The sequence below is a fragment of the Platalea leucorodia genome, assembly GCF_965183815.1.
Source record: "Platalea leucorodia genome assembly, chromosome: 9".
NCBI lineage: Eukaryota > Metazoa > Chordata > Aves > Pelecaniformes > Threskiornithidae > Platalea > Platalea leucorodia.
In genome coordinates, this window is record NC_138831.1 from 28059496 (window position 1) to 28077452 (window position 17957).

The 17957-nt window shown below is 43.5% G+C and overlaps 1 protein-coding gene across 5 annotated transcripts in view; it reads left to right on the forward strand.

The window, feature by feature from the left end:
• Positions 1–17818, forward strand: part of ZNF592 (zinc finger protein 592) — a 41740-nt gene extending 23922 nt beyond the window's left edge. For 3 of the 5 annotated variants that reach the window (XM_082322294.1, XM_082322293.1, XM_082322295.1), the window contains 7 exons: positions 478–656; positions 5054–5230; positions 6023–6182; positions 9074–9352; positions 10750–10862; positions 14326–14461; positions 15837–17818. In XM_082322294.1, the coding sequence (XP_082178420.1) occupies positions 478–656; positions 5054–5230; positions 6023–6182; positions 9074–9352; positions 10750–10862; positions 14326–14461; positions 15837–16352 (1560 nt within the window). In that variant the 3' untranslated portion in view covers positions 16353–17818. Of the gene's footprint in view, positions 1–477; positions 657–5053; positions 5231–6022; positions 6183–9073; positions 9353–10749; positions 10863–14325; positions 14462–15836 lie in introns of those variants that run through there. The other 2 variants (XM_082322296.1, XM_082322297.1) reach the window with 2 other exon arrangements.
• Positions 17819–17957: the final 139 nt, after the last annotated feature.

The window sequence follows — 17957 nt, forward strand, 5'->3', positions numbered from 1 at the left end:
TGCACGTCAGGACTGCACTGCGTTCAGCAGTAAGAGTTTTGAGTTGAGGTATAATGGAGTTTTCCTGCTTTTTTTGGGTGATTTTGGTGCGGGGTGGGGGCTTGTTGGTAAAAGTGCCTTCCTTCTCAAGTGCATAATGCTGAAATGAAAGCAGTGACCAAGCAGAACATCTTCAGAGCTAAGAGGTGAAAGATTTTGTTTTCCTTTTTTAGGGGAAAAAAAGGAAATAAACCACAGAGGACATAGTTTAAGAATGGATACTGTCGTTGGGAATGGCTAATTGTGGAAGTTGTTAGGGTCGTTGTGGAAAAAGATGACAAGGAGGCTAGCCAAAGAGCTTTGCAGAGTTAATGCTAATACTAGAGGAATGTGCTGGAGCTTCCTCTAAACCTGAAAGTTTTCTAGGGTGAATTGGGGGACGGGGGCGGGGGAAATAAATAGAGAATAACTAACTAATGTAACCTTTTTTTCCATCAGACATGTCAAGTGTGCCAGATGATGCTGCCCAACCAGTGCAGTTACTGTGCTCACCAGAGGATCCATGCTCACAAGTCTCCGTACTGCTGCCCTGAGTGTGGAGCTGTCTGCCGCTCTGCCTATTTCCAAACTCACGTCAAGGAAAACTGCCTGCATTACTCCCGCAAAGTCGGATTCAGGTTTGTGTGGCTCCAGAAGGTCTGTGCCGAGATGGCGAGAGGGAATGGGAAACTTGGATTTAGATCTTTGGAAATGTGTTTTCCTTACAGCAGAAACGAAAGAGGACGTAGCCTGGGCCTGGTGTGGTTTTCTGCATGACAAAACACGTTTGAAATGGGGAATTACTAAATGGATTTAAAAAGAGGTTTCTGAGAGCAGAAATTATTTTGAGGCAGCTTTAAGCTGAAAGATGCTTGTGTTGACTTCAAGTTGCAGATGGACGTCTCAGGATTTATATTTACAGCAAAAAGATTGCAGATCTTAATCCTCTAAATCTCTTCAAGGTTTGAACTTATATTTATGTCAGTTATAATGGACTGAGGAATGTGTGCCTTCATGAGAAGGGCATAGATTATTTTCTTGTATGCCCCTAGAACTCTTCAAACACTTCTTGTGAACTGAGACAGATGGAGGAAGGCTCCCAGGGTTCTGGATGCAGTGGTGTGTATGTGTGTGTGTTGTCTTTTTTCCAATCAAATTGATTGCTTTAATAAAAGGCATTGCTTTTCCCTGCAAGCCTTTCCTCCTTGGCATGTTTAGGTCACCTCAGCTGCAGCACAGCTCTTAAGACGCAGATGATTTGCTTCGGAGATGAGACTAGGTGACCTTTTAAGATTCCTTAAAGTTCTGTTTTTTCTCTCATTGCCATTAAATACTTTGAAATTTAAAATGAAGAGGGCAATTTCTGCTCTTGGAGCAGTTCTTTTATGTTGTCTGCAAATTCAGGAAGCCTCCACTGTGTGGCTTGTTCTGAAATCACGCTTAGGTTTTCAAGGGCTTTTTCTTTCAACCATGAAGACAAGAGATACATTTCAAACCAATACTGAATTTAATTGTATACAGATAAGTTTTTTTTATGTGGGATCTGATTTGAGGGGGCACACCCCATTGCATTCCATTGCAAATTAAATGGCTGTGATACTCGGGCTGTTTGAAAACGAGTTAATCTGAGAGAAGGAGAAAAGCTGGGAAAAAAATGTTTTCCCTGAGATGGAAAGATGAGAATGGTGTAGATGTCAGAAAACTAACCACAAGTTTAGTGCAGTTCTTTGGACTTCACTGGCACCTGAGAATCCCAAATGCAGGCACAGCTTCATCGCACTGAGCTGCTTGTGCAGCATTCCCATTCCCATCGATGCCTCAGTCAATAATGTGTCACAGGGTTATGCTGGCCTGAGCTGCATTATATAGGAAGCTCAGTCTTTTAGCAGTGATCCAGTGCAAGTCCTTTCTCCTCTATTTCCAACTGATGGGCGTGCAGTGTACAGCAGAGCTTGGTCCTGACTCTTAAGTGTGTGACCTGGCATTTTTTAAAAACATTATTCATTCCAGATGTATTACAGTAATATCTTTATGATACCTTAATCCTTGTCAGCAATGAGAGCTTCCATCTGTCTACAGATGTCATTAGCAAATACCTGCTTTCTGTGCCAGGGACATTAATGAAGATCTAAGCCAAGACAGAGCTCAAGAGTGATACTTAGGGACTTTTTAGCTTTACCCAGCTTCTCTAGAAGCTAAATTTCTTTAACTTCTCTAATTTGCTTCTGCTCAAGGTCATCTGTGAAAACCGAGTCCACCAGACAGGTGAACTTCTGTCTGTGCCATCCTTGTTATCCTGCCTATCTCTGCTGCAGGGTTGATGTCATTGGCACTCTTGAAAAAAGAAGAAATAAATTTTAGTTGCAGAACCACATCTAGATAATCTGTGGCATCTGCCCTGTGGTCATGTAGCGACTTGACTTCTTTCACTTTTGTTACTCAGAGAGCTGCAAAACCAAGGAGTTCTTTTAAATCCTTCCAAGGATCAGCTCAACTTTTGCTGCTTCTCACTATATCCCTGTTTTTCTTGAATTTCTGATGCATAAGTTTGGTTTTGTTTTTGTGATCAGTCCTTATTCTGTCTCCTTTTCTGCTAATACCCCAATGCATTCAATTAAGTTTGGAGTAAGATTGTTTTATTTGGGTTTTAGTCATGGCTAGTGATTACACTGAAAATGAGAAAGGTCTTCTGCAGTTAAAAATTAAAATCAACAAGCCTGTCCTAAATTCTCCTTTCCACTTGCCTCCAAGTATCAACTCCCCCACCTTTTCCAAGCACCTTCCAGCTGCCCCCACTGATTTGGGACTTGTTTTCCTGCTCCATGCCATCTGGAGAGTTGAGGGGCTGGAAGGTGACGGCATAGGAAATGTTCAGAGGGTTAAGACAAATTCTTGTAGCTTTATCTTCTCTTGCATGTTGCTTTCGAAGACTTTTACGCCACCCCTCCTTGCCCTGAGGCTATCCAAGAGTCTTCTCTTGCAAATTATTCGCCCATGCTGGGGAGATGATAGCAGAATTTGCAATTTGAAGAAATTGCATGGCAAGCTTCTGACATCCTCCATCCACTTTGTTCTGCTAATTGGTTTACTTTATCAAACTTCATCCTTCTGGCACTGGGATTCTTGATTACAAAGTGGCTGTTGTTTAAACTTCCATTTACTGTAAATTTAATTAACTTGTGATCATTTGACCCTGAGTTAGTACTTATTTCCTCCCTAATTCTAAATGAAGTACTTACCGAAACCAAGTGTCAATGCAGAACCATCTCTTGTTAGTTCAGGGAGTGTTTGTGGAAGAAGCCCATCGAATATTCCTAGACATACCAGCCAGACCTTACTGTCAGGATTAGCATTTGTTCTTCCCTTTATACCTGGGGAATTTTTTCTTCTGTAATAACACGGTTCTTGGTGTTACTATACTAGAAAGTCTCTCTCCCTGTCTCACGTGAATGAGGATCAGGCTTGAAGGCAGAGCTACCTGAGCACAATGTTTCCATGCTTCCGCAAAGACGACACCAGCTATTGTCATCGCTTCCCTCTCTAAGAAAACAGCATTTCTGTGTATATTTTGGGGAGAGAGGGTTTGGCTCCTTCGGGCTGGTTTCTGCCTAATGATCTTTTGAAATGTAACTTCAAAGCACGGGCTTGCTTCCTAAACACTGTCGGGAGGCTGGTTCGGAGAGAAGGATAATTTAGCGGCTTGTTTGTTTTTGATATGGGCTTGGAGCTCTTCCAGTTGCTCGATAGGTGGGGTCCATCTGCGATGGCAGCATTTGTGCTGCAGCACTACTGAATGCACAAACCCTGATAGCGCCACTGGCAAACGTCAGACCTCAGAATGAAGGAAAAAAATATTTATAAGGCAGCTTAACTGCAGGCTTACAGGAAGAAGTTATCCTTTATGTGTCTCTTGTATCCCACTAGTGCAAACATTGGCCTGCTGGATTGCCCAGCCGAGCTCCTCTGCTGTAATGGTCTGTACATGCAGTGCTGGCTTAAGCGGAGACCTGCCATTAGTTGTTTTGATTGAATCTTCTTAGGAGAGGCTATTCTGGTCCCAGATCAGCGTAGGTGCTCCTATGGGAATGGTAAACCCCACAGCTGGTGTGGCCGAGGCAGGTGAGGGCAGATGTCTGCATCCTCATGTGCCCTTGTAGTGTTGGTGTGTGGCTTCCCTCAGAGCACAGCAGGTGGGTGGGTGCTTGGGAGGAGTATTAAAGCTAAATGTAGTACAGCTGCCAGTTGTTGCCATCCTGGGGGAGTATCAGGCAAGGCCTGTCACAGGAGTGTGCTGGGAGGAGAGGCAGGCTGGGACTGGTGGGGTGACCCTGGCTCTCGTCCTGTCTTGGGTCTATGTTTTCAGCTGCCGAGAAGCATGCTTTGGCTCCATGTGCAACTCTGCTTCCTCTCTCTCCTCCCGGAGCATCCCCCCAGCTCCCAGACAAGCACTTTCCAGGCACACCTGTGTCTTAATGATTTTAATGAGCTTAATCAGTTTCTTGGGTTTTTCTGTTGCTGTTTTCAGTATCTTTGCTGTTGCTGTCATCATTTTCTAGTGCTTAGTGGAGTATGAGAAGCAATTGTACAGGGTTACTGAAGATTTCCTAGCTGAATATTCTCTTTCTGTTTATTTTGTACTGGGAACTAACTGGTATTTATGCTGCTTATTGGTACCTGGAGATCTCATCAGACACTTTTACTTTAGTTCTTCATTTGTACGTGTGGCGGAATTCTTTCACAGATACAGGGCTGGCATTTTGCTGAACCACATCTTCCTTTATTCTTTCTGGGTTGTTTTAATCTCTGAAGGCTCTTTTATAGATCTTGTTTGCTTGTTGCTAACATCTAGTTGTGAGATCTGCCCAGCTTGTGAATTCCTGTGTTGTATTCCTCCTTGACTCTTCCACGTTGCTATTGAAGAGACTAAACGAGGACCCACTGTAGCCTGGTGCTTGCCTCCATCTGCACTGCTTTGTGTGTGTGTTGGAAGCAACACTGTGGCTGTAACTCGGCTCTTTCTTTGTGCGTCCCCCAGGTGCATCCATTGTGGAGTTGTCTTCATGACCCTCGCCATGTTGAAAGTGCACATCCACGAGAAACACTGCGAAGTCTTCCATAAGTGTTCTTTTTGCCCAATGGCCTTCAAGTCGGCCGACAACACCACAGCTCACATGACCAGCCAGCACCCAACAGAGCCTCACAAGACTACTCAGTAAGCATTTTGGTTTTATCTCTTCTTCTCCTTTGCTAGGTAGCTCCAGGATTCCCCCTTTCCCTCCGAATTTTTTCCTGGTTTTGGTTTCTGTCCTCATACGAGAAGAAGAGCTGCCACTTTGTCTGCCAGCGGGGGTCCATTCCTAGCCACAGTGTGCTCTCCTTGGTACGAATGTGGTCTCCTTGGGTAGAAGGAGAGGAGTTTAGGCAGGGAAGAGCTGAACGTCCATAAAAGGATCTTAATTGTCACCTCTTTGTCCAGCAGGACCCAGAGTGGCACCTTTTGGTAGATGGCTCCAGAGTAACTGCTTTATCTGGCACTCGAAAGGAAGAAGAGAGTTATGCCATGCAGCGTTGCCCCCAAAAATCACTACAGAGAAACCTCCTGTTTTTTCTATTCTGTAGCTTTCCCCTCCAAGCCTTGAGCTACTGCCAAAAATGTGTGCTTTAAGGGAGGAACTGTGGAAAGGTGGGATTGAAAGTAATGTGTAGCTAGCTAGTATACTTTGAGTTTGGTCCCATCTGTCTGCACTTACCGACACACACGTAGGTAGTTATGTATATGCATAGAAGTAAACTTATTTTTAGAAAGCTGTGGCATGTGCCTTGTTTTTCTTCCCAGTGGAGTTAATGGTTCAGTTGTCCATGTGGGTGTGTGTTGACAATCCATTGAGAGCACAGCCCTCCTCAGAAGCCCATCCCTTTCTGAAGTTGCTGAGATAACTTTTTCCACTGTCTTCTTAAGACAGCTAATGAAGAGAGACTGAGTTTACTTTTTTAATTGTTCCAGGGTGATCTACAAATGCTCTTGCGAGACAGTCTTTAACAAGAAGAAGCTGCTGCAAGAGCACTTCCAGCAGAACACCAACAAGTTGTTAGTGGGAGTGTTTAAGTGCCCACAGTGTCAGCTGGTGTATATGCAGAAACAGCAGTTAATGCAGCATGTTAAGGTAGGTAACTCCCACCACTTGCTGATATGAGGTCCTATTTTTTGAGTTCACAGAGAGTTTACATCAACTGTATGAGGAAATTGGTTGAAGAAGTGCAAGGTTCTTGAGGAATATATTGGTGGAAAAATAGACTACAATGATTTACAGTATTATGTGGAAATATCAGTGGAGCATTTTGTGTTAGTTGGTCATAATGCAGGCAGCTACTCTCATCTGTATGTAATTTACATCTACATGTAATTTATGACAAAGGCTTGTTTTCTATGGGTGAATCTTTTTGATTTTTAACTGTTCTATATTAAACCCAAGGAAGCGATTAAACCAGGGCAGGAGCTTTATCTTTGGTTGGGAGACAGGGATAAGTATTCTCTGCTCACAGTGTTACTCAGTTTATATAACAAAAGCTGAATCTCCCTCTTTTGGGTGCTCACCTAGAGAGCTTTGGCCCCCTTGCAGCTGCATCGGAGAGAGGCTGCATGGCATTTAACACCCCGCTTCCCTGCAGAACCACACCAGATTGCAACAGGGGAGTGACAGAGGCAGAAGTGATTGCCCTGGAGGTACCAGCCTTCAGGAGGTGGGACCCCCGACTTGTGTGCATCTACGCTGGCACGACTCAGGCTGCTCCAGAAGATGGTCTGAAATGGATAGTTGTGTGCAACCCCAAAACTTCATGGAAATGGTGGTCTGGAGAGTGCTTGGAACCTCTCCTCCCTCAGTAACAGCTCATATTGCAATAAGCACTGCAATAATCTCACTATCATTCATTGCTCTTTTATACATATGAAAAGCCAGTTATTGTCCATTTGGTGGTGGTTTCTAGTGGGATGGGTGTGAGGACTTGCAGACCTGATTATCCCATGAATGTGTGAGCACCTCATTTTTCTGTTGTCTTAGTCAGTATGTTTCTATGTACAGTGTCTAACAACATTGCCATGGAAATCCTCTCAGAAGATTTCTTGATGGCATTCTGAAGAAAGAGCTTGCAAAGTCTTATTTCTCTCTGATTAGGAAAAAAGTGACATAATTTTTTTTAATCAGTGACTTTATTTTCTTTATACTTACACTTAAAAAGCAAGAAGATTGGTTAGCTCACTCCTAAAAGCAAAAACCATTCAAAACTACTTCTTTGCTCTCTCCCCCATGCCTTTAACTTGCAAACCTGGAAATGTTTTGCATGCAGTAATGAATTAAAATTTGAAGCCCTCCTGTGAAGTTGATGATTGCTAACCTTCCTGTATTATAGCTAGGAAAATAGAGTCGAGATTAAGGCTTGGACCTTCAGAGAGGCATTCGACCCCAGTGCTAAAAGACAGGCTTGAGTTGAGGGATGCAACTTGTTTGGGCTCATTTGCAAATCCCACCCCCAGTGATCTGCCTGCAGCAATTTGTGCACTAGCACGGTGAAATCTTCACTACAAAACTTTTGTCTTTTAACTATGAGGCTGTATTTGGCCATCAACAGGTCTTTGAGGTGGTAATTGAAGAAGCCTTTTTGGCTGTGGCAGGATGGTAATTGCACTAACCCATCTCCTCTCCTATCAGATCCACTCCTTTATGCAACAGAGAGTTTATAGGAGGTGCTGTCTAATTTGCTCCTCCATGCAAAATAAAGAAAACATGTGCTTTCTCATCTTTCCTGGCTTTCCGTTGTTAAAGCATAAGAGTAGGAGTTAGAAGGTCTGGTTCCTGTTATTGATTCTGCAGAGAAGTCAGTTCATTTATCTGTGCTCCTTTTTTTTTTCCCCTCCAGTGGGGTAATAACAGTAGGAATGGAGTAATGGGTACTAATGTGCTCTTTGTTCATAAAACACTCTTGAGATTTCCAGATGAGGAGAAAGGTGAAGTGTTCGTGTTACCCTAAATAGCTGGCAATGCTGTGGAGCACAGCTGTCATTGCCCTGCCATTACATGAAAGAGCTTCATTGGACATCAGCTGGATCAGGTGCCAAGCACACAGGAACTCAGATGAGACCTTGTGTTTTGAAGTTTGTTTGGTGTCTAACCCACAGAAAGACTTCCAAAGGCCTGGGGCCTTTGTGTGTTGAAACTCTACCCATTATTAATTACTGTGCACAATTAAACCTCTAAATTATCCTTTTGTGTGGATGAGCTGTTGTTCCTAGGGGAGTTTCTTGAGGGGTTTTTGGTATGTTGCTATTTTATTTGCTTTTGCTTTCCCACAGCTCTTCGTTTCTGGATTATTTTCCTTACGTTCAACTTTCTTTGCTAAAATAACTTTATGGGGGACTTTGGATTTTGGCCTGTTGAACAACCAAAGAGCCTGGAGATGTATTCCTTAAAAGGCTGGTTTCTGGCTTTATGCTTGCTTTTATTTGTCAAGAGCAAAGTTTTGAACTGTGAAAATGTAAATAGCAATAGGCATTGTGGAACTGAGGAAAGTAGAGTTGGAGAAAATGAGAGGTTGTCTCTTCCTGACCCTTGAGCAAAGATGAAGCAGCTTTGGAGCCCCCAAGATAACAGCAAACATTTCATTCAGAGGTTACCAAAGCAATGTGTTTTTAGAGCTTAGGCTCTTGAAACAATTACAATTAACATTTCTCTTCCATTACATCTTCCCTGTTTAACCAGGGTTCTCAGAGCTCATGCAAAATGTTAAACAGGCAGCACCAAGGAGCTGCTGTTGTCAAACAGGAAACATAAATAGAAGCTCCATGTTTCTTAGGAAAATCTCTTGCTGGGGAAAGCACTAGAGCTGGCTTCAGGGGGAAATGGGAAGATATGCAGGAGCAAGACATCAATATACTGTTTTGGGGGTGGGAGCTTAAATTATTTATTTAAATAATAAACGTTATTTATTTGTAAATAAAGGTGTATCATATGGATTACATATAAATGTTATGTGTGATTCCATTATTATTGTTATCCAGGGTGTTCATGGAGTCCCCCAGAATCCTGAGGAGCTCTCAAACTTTCGACAGAAGTCTGAGAAGGCATCAAGGAACCAGGTTCATACCCCACCAAAGGAGCTGTCGGTAGCCAATGGGACTTCACACTCCTCTCTGCTGAGAAAGGACATGAGGGTGGAAAGATACAATCCCGAATCCAAGTCCAGACTGAGAAGAACTGGCTGGACGTGCAAGGAATGTTCACAGTGGATCCCTGATAGGGAAACCTATGTGTCCCACATGAAGAGAAGTCATGGAAGGGTAAGGACTCAGATGAAACACTTCAACTAGGTAACAAGATATTTTTAGCAAAGGAGTCTGATAATTGTTAATATTTGGGGCAAAAAGAAACTGAGAATCGGTTTGCCAGCTCACTAAGGAATAAGCTCAGGGCCAGAACAAAAAAAAATTATGGAGCCTGTTGTAAGCACACTTTCTGTCCTTGATCGTATACTCTACAACCTGCGTACCTCATCCTCTTTGCTGTTCCTTCTTCCACTGCATCTAATATCAGGCTTCCTCTTCAGCTCATCTGGGTAAGTGGATGGAAAGTCATCTCCAGTTGCTGGTTCAACAGTCTGATCTAAACTATCTACACTCAAAGTTACAGAAGGATATACAGTTCCTCTAAATGATTGTTTGGTAGATATCGCTACATCTAACTGTGGAAGAGTAACAGACTCATGCAGTACACAGAACTATCATTATAGGAACTGTAAATCTCAATTTTGTTGGTTTCATCCAGCTCAAGCCTTGTGTTGCCTTGACCTACTTCTGTCAAGCTAATCCTTGCTCGCTGGCAGAACATAGGCCAAGATGTTCTGCACAGCCAGATTTCTTAGTACTTTGGCATCAGGACATCTTGTTTGATATACTGAGTCACCCTTTTCAAGTCCCATGAGCAGAGGCCGTGGAAATCTGGATCATCATCTTTGATTCCTTCTAGCTTGACTTGGGGAGTGCTGGATTGTCCATTTGATAAGTATCAAGAGAAGAAGATGGGGGCAGTGTGAGAATGCTGGATTTTCCCATTTGAATTCTACAGAAGTAGGAAATTTGCCAAATATTTAAGTTCAATACATATTTGTAGTCATTAAACAAGTCTAAGAAGATTTTAAATGGAATGCATGCAGGTTATACAAAGGACTGTAGGAAGAGGAAGCTAGTTACAGGGCAGAGTTGTGTAGGGGGATGTGGATATCATAAATGGATAACAAGTGGGACGATGTGATGCTCTTTAACCTCTTGCCCTTTTATTGTGCTGAATTATGAGGAGAGAGAAGGGTACGTGGACTTGTACTTCACGCTGGGGTCCAGCCTTCTTCTGGGGCAGAAGGGACCTTCCACTGAATTAATTCTGCAGAGGGTCCTGTCATGAAATGAGCCGACAGGGGAAGCAGCTAATGCAATTCCTATTAAAAAAAAAAATCAAGCACGTGCTTTAACTAGTCCTGGTTTTCCTAAGACCAGTGCTGGTATTAGCCAACTGTTGGGCTGACTATAAGTGGGACCCCAAAATCTCAGTGATCTTTATCAGCAGAAGAGGGATTTTTTTGCACCTGAAAGGTGAGGTCCAGATGAAGAGCATGGGAATGTTAGAATCCAGTCAGTGCCTTGTATCTCCCTGTTATTAAAAGATATTTCTGTTCTTCTGCTAGTCTATGAAGAGATATCCCTGTCGACAGTGTGAACGCTCATTTAATGCCTCCAACAGTCTGCGTAGACACATCCGCAATAATCACGACACAGCAAAGAAGGTTTATACTTGCTGGTACGTACTGAACACCACTTTTCAAATTTGTTTTCAACAATAGGCTAATCCTTCAAGTTTGGAAGCCCTTTGTAATAGATCGTGTCTGCTCCTGTCTACTCCAGGCTATAAGTTACTGAGGGAGAGTGAGAAGAAGAATATGTTAAACATGAGAGACTTGGTGGCTAAAATAAGTCCTTGCTTTTGACTGCACAATGCCCTTTGGAAACTTAGGGTAAGGTTTGATTTGAGATCTGCAGGTGCAAAGTGAGACTTATATTGCGCACCCTTGTGGAACAGCCAGTAAAATATTGGGCCAGTCTTTCACTGCTTCGTGGTTGGTGTAGTCATGCATTACTCTTGTGCCGTCCCCGTGAAAAAATGGTGCAAAAGGTCTGTAAAATCCTAATGAACCAGGGCACTAGATTCCTCAAAGTTGGAAGATGGATTTGGAGACTTCAGATGAGCTATGTGAATCAGCAGTGAATGAAAATCATTGCTGGTGAACATATTTTAACTGTGCATACAGTCTCAGTTCAGGACGAAGCCCAGTGCTTACAAAACTGCCTCTACAACTGCTGCGTTCTCATCTACTGTTGCAGAATAAGTTGTACACCAAGCGACTGTGCAGACTTGCTTCCTGTCTTGTTCTGAGACCTCCTTCTGAAACAGAATTAAAGCACATTTGTGTTGGAAGGGAAGGTCACAGTGATGTAGGTTGGGTGATTCTTTTTTTTTTTTTTAACTAAAATTTTGGTTTATTGCAAGTTTTTCTGAAAAGTGTGCTGTCACTTTATAGCACTTAAGTTACTAAAAGCCTGTCTTGAAGAGTACATCCCTCATGTACTTTAGTTCTTTGGACTGCCTAGTAAGCCACAATAGCTTTTAGTAAATGGATAAAGTATTGGTGTCACCACTGGGGCCTGATAGGAATACGTTCCTGATGCATTTTTCAGCCACGACTTCTAAACTTTCCACTTCTTGTAACTGTGCTCTGACTTGGAACCTCTGGAGAAGATGAAATATTGGCTCCCAGTATGTTTCATTCTGTTTTAAGTTTGTGGGTGATGGTCTTTGGAGTTACGTGTACCTGATTTGTATAAATCTATTCTCTCTGGATCAGTTGTTTTCAAAGTGGAGTGTATCGGAATCAAAATGAACATAAGGCCTAGCTGGGAAGAAGGATTTGTATAGAACCTAACAACCTGGGACATGCCAGCCTACTGTATGCATTAGCTTGTACAGGCTGTGGAGTCCAGTTTTTCTATTACTTTTCGGAACGACACACAGTTGTGGATCCACAGCTTCACCCAAGGGTCCATGGTCATGCCATGTTTACAGCAGAGAAGACAGCTAGAAATTCAAGTGAATTGTGGTTGTGTTTAATTCTCAAGCTTGTAGTTGCTCCTTCTCAAAATCTGTTGATGAAGTCTTAATTGGACAGTGGTTGTGTTCTCTTTAATCACTGTAGTGGGAGACTTACTGAAATCACAGCACTCTTCAAATGAAACCTCTTCCTTGAAGTACTTGTCCCAGTGTCTCCAACAGCTCTTCTTTGGATCTGAGGTCTTCTGTTCAGTCTCCCGTTTGATCCCTCTTAGTTTGTCCAAAGCACTGTTCTAAAAATCTCCTCTGTGACTGTTGCTCGCAAATCCTCCCATCTCTTTGAATTCCTCCTCGGCTCCTTTCTGTGCTCTGTAAGGCATCACATCTCTGCTGCTCCTTTTCTTTTCCCTTGGTTGCTGGTGTCTGTTTTCCTTCTTCCCACCAGGCAGTTTGTCTCGGTCTCACCTGTTATTCCCTTCAAGGATTTTGACACCTTAACTTCGTGTCACCCTCTTCTCTTCTGGATTTTCATGTGAAGCATGAGTAAAATTTGTCATTGATCCAACAATTGAGTATTTTTGTGACTCCAGCATGCTGTCTTGTAGGTGACCTCCCTCTGGCTTCTAACATTTCCAGATGTGATTTCCCCTTCTGCCCCTGCCCTCCTTAGGTCTCTGCCCTCTGTTAAATTTGTAGGGAGAAACCAGTGATGGAGGACTTGCTTGAACACCCTCCTGCCGAGCTTGTCACTGGAATAATTCAGGTTAGGAAAGCATCTTTCCCTGCTCACATGTAAAGAATTCTGAATTAGAACAAATTGCAAAATATTCTGATGTTTTGTGTATTTTCTTTCATAATTCACTTGGTTATTGTTATGAGAACTTGCTCTTGTTTTCCAAGTCTTAAGTACAAACTGTCTTGAATGCTTGATTTTCGGCATGTTTATTTTTGATAAATAACACTTAATAACCTCTCATCTGTCCTCTGTGAGGGAGAAAAATTCCGTCATTATTAAATATTGATTTATCATCTAAGCAGTTCCTGTTAAAAAACAAAAGTATTCAATGAGCACGTCTGCATTTTCACATCATTACTGACTTGTTTAATTTCCATCTAGGTACTGTAAGATCAGTAGGAATCTTCTTCTCTCCTCTTAAAAGATGTCTTTGTTGCCCAGAGACACTTCATCTCTGTTGCTTTTCATCCCTTGCTGCCTACATTTCAACTGCAATTCGTGCGTTTCAGAGAAGTCCGGTGTTACTTGCCTCATTGCTCAGTCGATGTGTAGCTGATGGACCTGTGTCACGTTGGCAGACAGCAGAAGAGTACAAAGTCAGTCTTGGGTTTCCCAGTTGCTAATGCAGACCTCTGTGTACTTCACCATGCTGCAGCGGGGTGGTTTATGTGTCTGCAAGACCTGGCACTTATTTCCAGTAGACGGTCATCCAGGAGTGAAGGTTAACAGATCGCACATCCCCCTCACATCTCCTTTTCAAATGCCAACCATGCTCTCTAGCAGCTCTTGAATCCTACCAAGTTTTAACATGAACAGTTACATGTAAACAATGTGTTCGTGAGTGTTTCTGCCTAGGTTATTGTTATCAAAGTTGGAAGTTCAGCAGTTTTGTAAGAATTTTAAGTGTGTTATGATACACATGGTCTTGTGGATGGGATGCTGCATTGGTGCTTGGGAGCGCTGGGTGCAGAACCCAGTTCTGCTGCAGGCCTCCTTGGTGTTACACAAGTCATGAGGTCCATCTGTGCGTAGGTCTCTCATCTGAGAGTTGTTTTTCTCCCGTGTGTTTTCCATCTTGATTATTTATCTCGTACTTGTGTAGCATGTAAGACAGTGGACCTGATCTCCACTACTTCCTGTATTTATTTAGTACTGTACTGTAAATAAGACGTGCCCTATTTTCATTCTCATTTATGCTTACTGTGGTAAATTCTAAACTGTTCTAGATTTCTTTCAGGGGTAATGTTTTATTATTAAAACAATGATTTGCTGCATATTTTGGTAATTTTATAGTACATTACTCACCAGCATCTGTCTCCAATGACACCTATTGGTTTGGCACATAATGAAGAGCTGTTTGAATGGAAACGAACAACAGGGCATTTCCTCTAATAAATTTTCTTCCTTTTTTGTATTTCCAAGGTACTGCACAGATGAAAATCAGACATTTCCTCAGCCATTCATGCTGGAGAATCACATCAGCCTCATGCATGGCATCAAAAACCCAGACTTATCCCAGATGGCCAAAGCAAAAGCTCCAGAGAGAGACAGAGCAGAAGTAACTTATATATTTTCATTGAAAACTAAATGTACCTGGCGAGTAGCTGTTCACTTGGGGTGTTACGTTGAGCTGCAGCCTTGTGGCAGTCAAGCCATATGGTAGATTTCCTTCCCCTCCTCTCAACTCCATCCAGTTTGCTTCTCTCTGGCAGTGTCGGGATCAGAACTGAAAGCGCAGCTGAGCTGCGGCAGCACCAGGGCAGCACATCTTGCATTTTTCAAGATACTCTTGAACGTGTGGCCCTGTGTTTTACTGGCCTTTTTTCAGTCTACTTTGTAACCAGCTCTAATTTAGGCTTGTTATTACCCTTGTTTTCCCCTGCCACACTGTTCATGAGCCTGGTACGTTTTTCCTCTTTCTCCCTTGTTTTTTCTGCTAGTTACAAAAGATTTCTTTTCTGGTTTAAAATACTTATTAGATCCATAATCCACCTACGAGAACAGCATTCCTCCTAAGTAAGACTGTGTAATTTTTTTCAGCGAATGTAACTGTTCAACCCATTTTATTTGGGGTTGTTTTGGAGTGGAGGGTTGGCTGATTGGGCTTCTTTGCTCCATTTACTTTAAAAATAGACGTAGGTTTTCCATATCGCTGCAATTTATCATTCATCTGTACCATAGCACAGAGGGATCGCAGCCAAGACTGACTTCTCTCTGTATTTATGCTAAGGAAACCTGGGGTAATTCAAAAATTCACTTCCATGAGCTGGTGGCTGCTTCCCCCAAGCAGAGCTGACATTCCAGGGCACCCAGCTAAATGGGGGCAGACGGTGGCTTCACGTGGCTCCAGCTGCAAATGTCTGCAAATGCAAGCCTATAAGCTGTATCCTAAACAAAGACTGCCAAATGCTGCTGGATAAGGAGACAACAAAATCACATGAAGGGATGTATGCGAGCGAGGCGTCCTCATGGGAGGAGAAGCACGTTGCAGGATTATAAGACAGATGGGATGAGTTAATGAGAGATGGCGTGAAGAAAAAGCCTGAGTGGAGGGGAAGATGTTCAGAGTTAAATCTGAGAAGCATTGTCTGGGCTAATGACCATCCCCATGTCCCTCAGCTGTCCCTGCTCTGTGGGTTCTTCCTTCCCACACCAACTTCACATTCTCTTTCCGCATCATGTTTCTGCCCAGCCAGCCCCTCCCAGGTCTCCCATCTCAGTTGAGATCTTGCATGTTGGGGTGAGGTGTTTGGGTACTGGTAGGCCAGGCAATGCAACAGGAGTCCCTAGGCATGGCTTCATTTAGTTTTCATCAAAATACCAATGTGTATTCACCCTCAGGTGTCTTCAGATACGCGTGTGGAATTTAGCACTTACTCTTCCGTGGGCTTGAACAATAAAGTAACTTTTTAATCTTTTTTTTTTTTTTTAAGGCAAAATCTCCAAAGAGGATGGCAATGGATGAGCTGGGTCAGGCAGAGACCGCTGCGGGTTCAGATGCGCCGCCAGCCAAAAAACTGAAAGCGCATTGGAAATGCGCTAAATGCGGATTTTTGACAGACATCAGTACTGAGTTTCAGGAACACATACCTCAGCACAAGACAGACAGCTCCACCTACCAGTGCTTGTTCTGTGGCTTGTGCTACACCTCTCACTTGTCTCTGAACAGACACCTCTTCATTGTTCATAAAGTAAAAGAGGAGGAGGAGGAAGAGGAGGAGGAGGAAGAGGAGGAGGAGGAAGATGAAAGGCAGAAGTTACAAAAGAAGATGAGTGAGAACGGACATGAGGGGTATAATGGTGAGATGAACACTACAGCAGAAGGAGAAAACCTGAAATGCAAGCAGTGCAAAAGTGACTCAGCTCTTTGTGAACACAGTCAGACATGTGGTGTGGAGGGTCCTAACAGCACCTCACAGAACAATCATTCAAAGTCTCTTAAGACTTAAAAACAAAAAAACCCTTTTGGTTGGTCGGGGTTTTTTTGTTGGGGGGTTTTTACTCAAAATACAGGGTGGGGATGGGGTGAATCTTTGAAATATTCTGTTGATTTCTTGGGTTGGACATTGCTTTCCGTTAACTTCTATTTGTAAGGGAAATTTAAAAAAGGAAAAAAAAACCAAACCCTGCCATTGTATCCTAAGCACTAACTCTCTGCCAGACCGGAGAGGTGAAAAGGGAAAGCAGGGCAAGAATCCTCGCTGGAGCTTGTCCAACTCATGAGGATCAAGGAGCACTTTCTGCAGCTGCAGTTTCCTTAAGATGAGCTCTCTTCCTTGAAGCGTGCACTGCCTCAGCCTCTGCCCGGAGTCCCAGCCTTGCCTTCCCTATGTTGCTTTCTTTCTCCTTCTATTTATGGCTTCTTTTTTCTCTTCCCATCCTGCCTTTGTTTTACTCATTTTAACTCATTAACACTGTGTCAGCCAAAGATGCTTGTCAGGACCGTGTTGGCCGATCTGGGATCTCCTGCGTTAACACGGGATGGGTTCAAGCTGTAAATTGTGCTGATTTTTCTTTAATTGCCTGAATAACAACATTATTTTCCAAAAGGCAATGTAATGTCTTGGACCTGAATCATCCTGAAAGAGAATTTTGTAGCCCCCGCCTTCTCGGGTGAGCACAGCTCAAAGCCACCTGTCGCTTTAAGGTGGGCCTGGTGCCCCTCGGGGACTTGCTGGCTGCGTGTCAGTGCCTGGAGTTGCACTGCTGGAAGCCATCCTGGGGGTGAGTGCAGCTGGGCCCGGTGCTTGGTGGCTCATTCTGGCAGGGAGCTCAGGCAGAGCTGGGTGGTGGGTTGGCACCATCCCCAGAAGGGGAAAACATCCCCTGCCCCGTCCGTGGCGTCAGCTGGAGCGAAACCGTCCTAGCACTCCTGATGGCATCAGCTTGGTGCCAGGGCTCCCTGACTGGCTCATTTTGAGCTGCTGTGGCAGAGGAGGGGAGCGCAGCCTGGAGAAGCGTTGGCAGAAGCAGGAGCCACCATCCTGCGGTTCTGCAAGGGCTGATGCTCTGTCAGTAGCTCTTCTCCCACCGCGGCTCATCATTACCTGTCACTTGGGCGACGTTTCTTTCCGTGTAGTCATATTGACTCTCTCTTTCCTCACTCATTCCCCCATCACACACACGCTTCGTGTAATATAATTATCTTCTATACTTTTCTTTTTTTAATTATGTTGAGCCAGAACCCTGCTCGTTATTGTTTACTATGATGATGTTTAAATAATTTAAGAACTATTTATCTTATTGCATTCGGATCGCTCACCTTCTCGTCTTGACGTGTTTTGATACAAACAGTTTGGACTCTTTGTATTTTTTGATACGGTGTACGTTAGCCTAGGGGATGTTTTACCAGGTAGCCTACGTAGAGTTTAAGGATAGCAGGGGGCACTCCCGAGCCATCACGTATCTATTTAACCCGCAGCGGCGTTTGTGCCTTGCTATGATGTTTACTTCAAAGTATTGCAAAATAAAAGCATCCAAGGGTTCCTGCCTAGGCGTCATTCTTGGCTCAGGCCGCCATGGCCGCCTCCCTGAAGGGGCGGGACCGGAAGCGG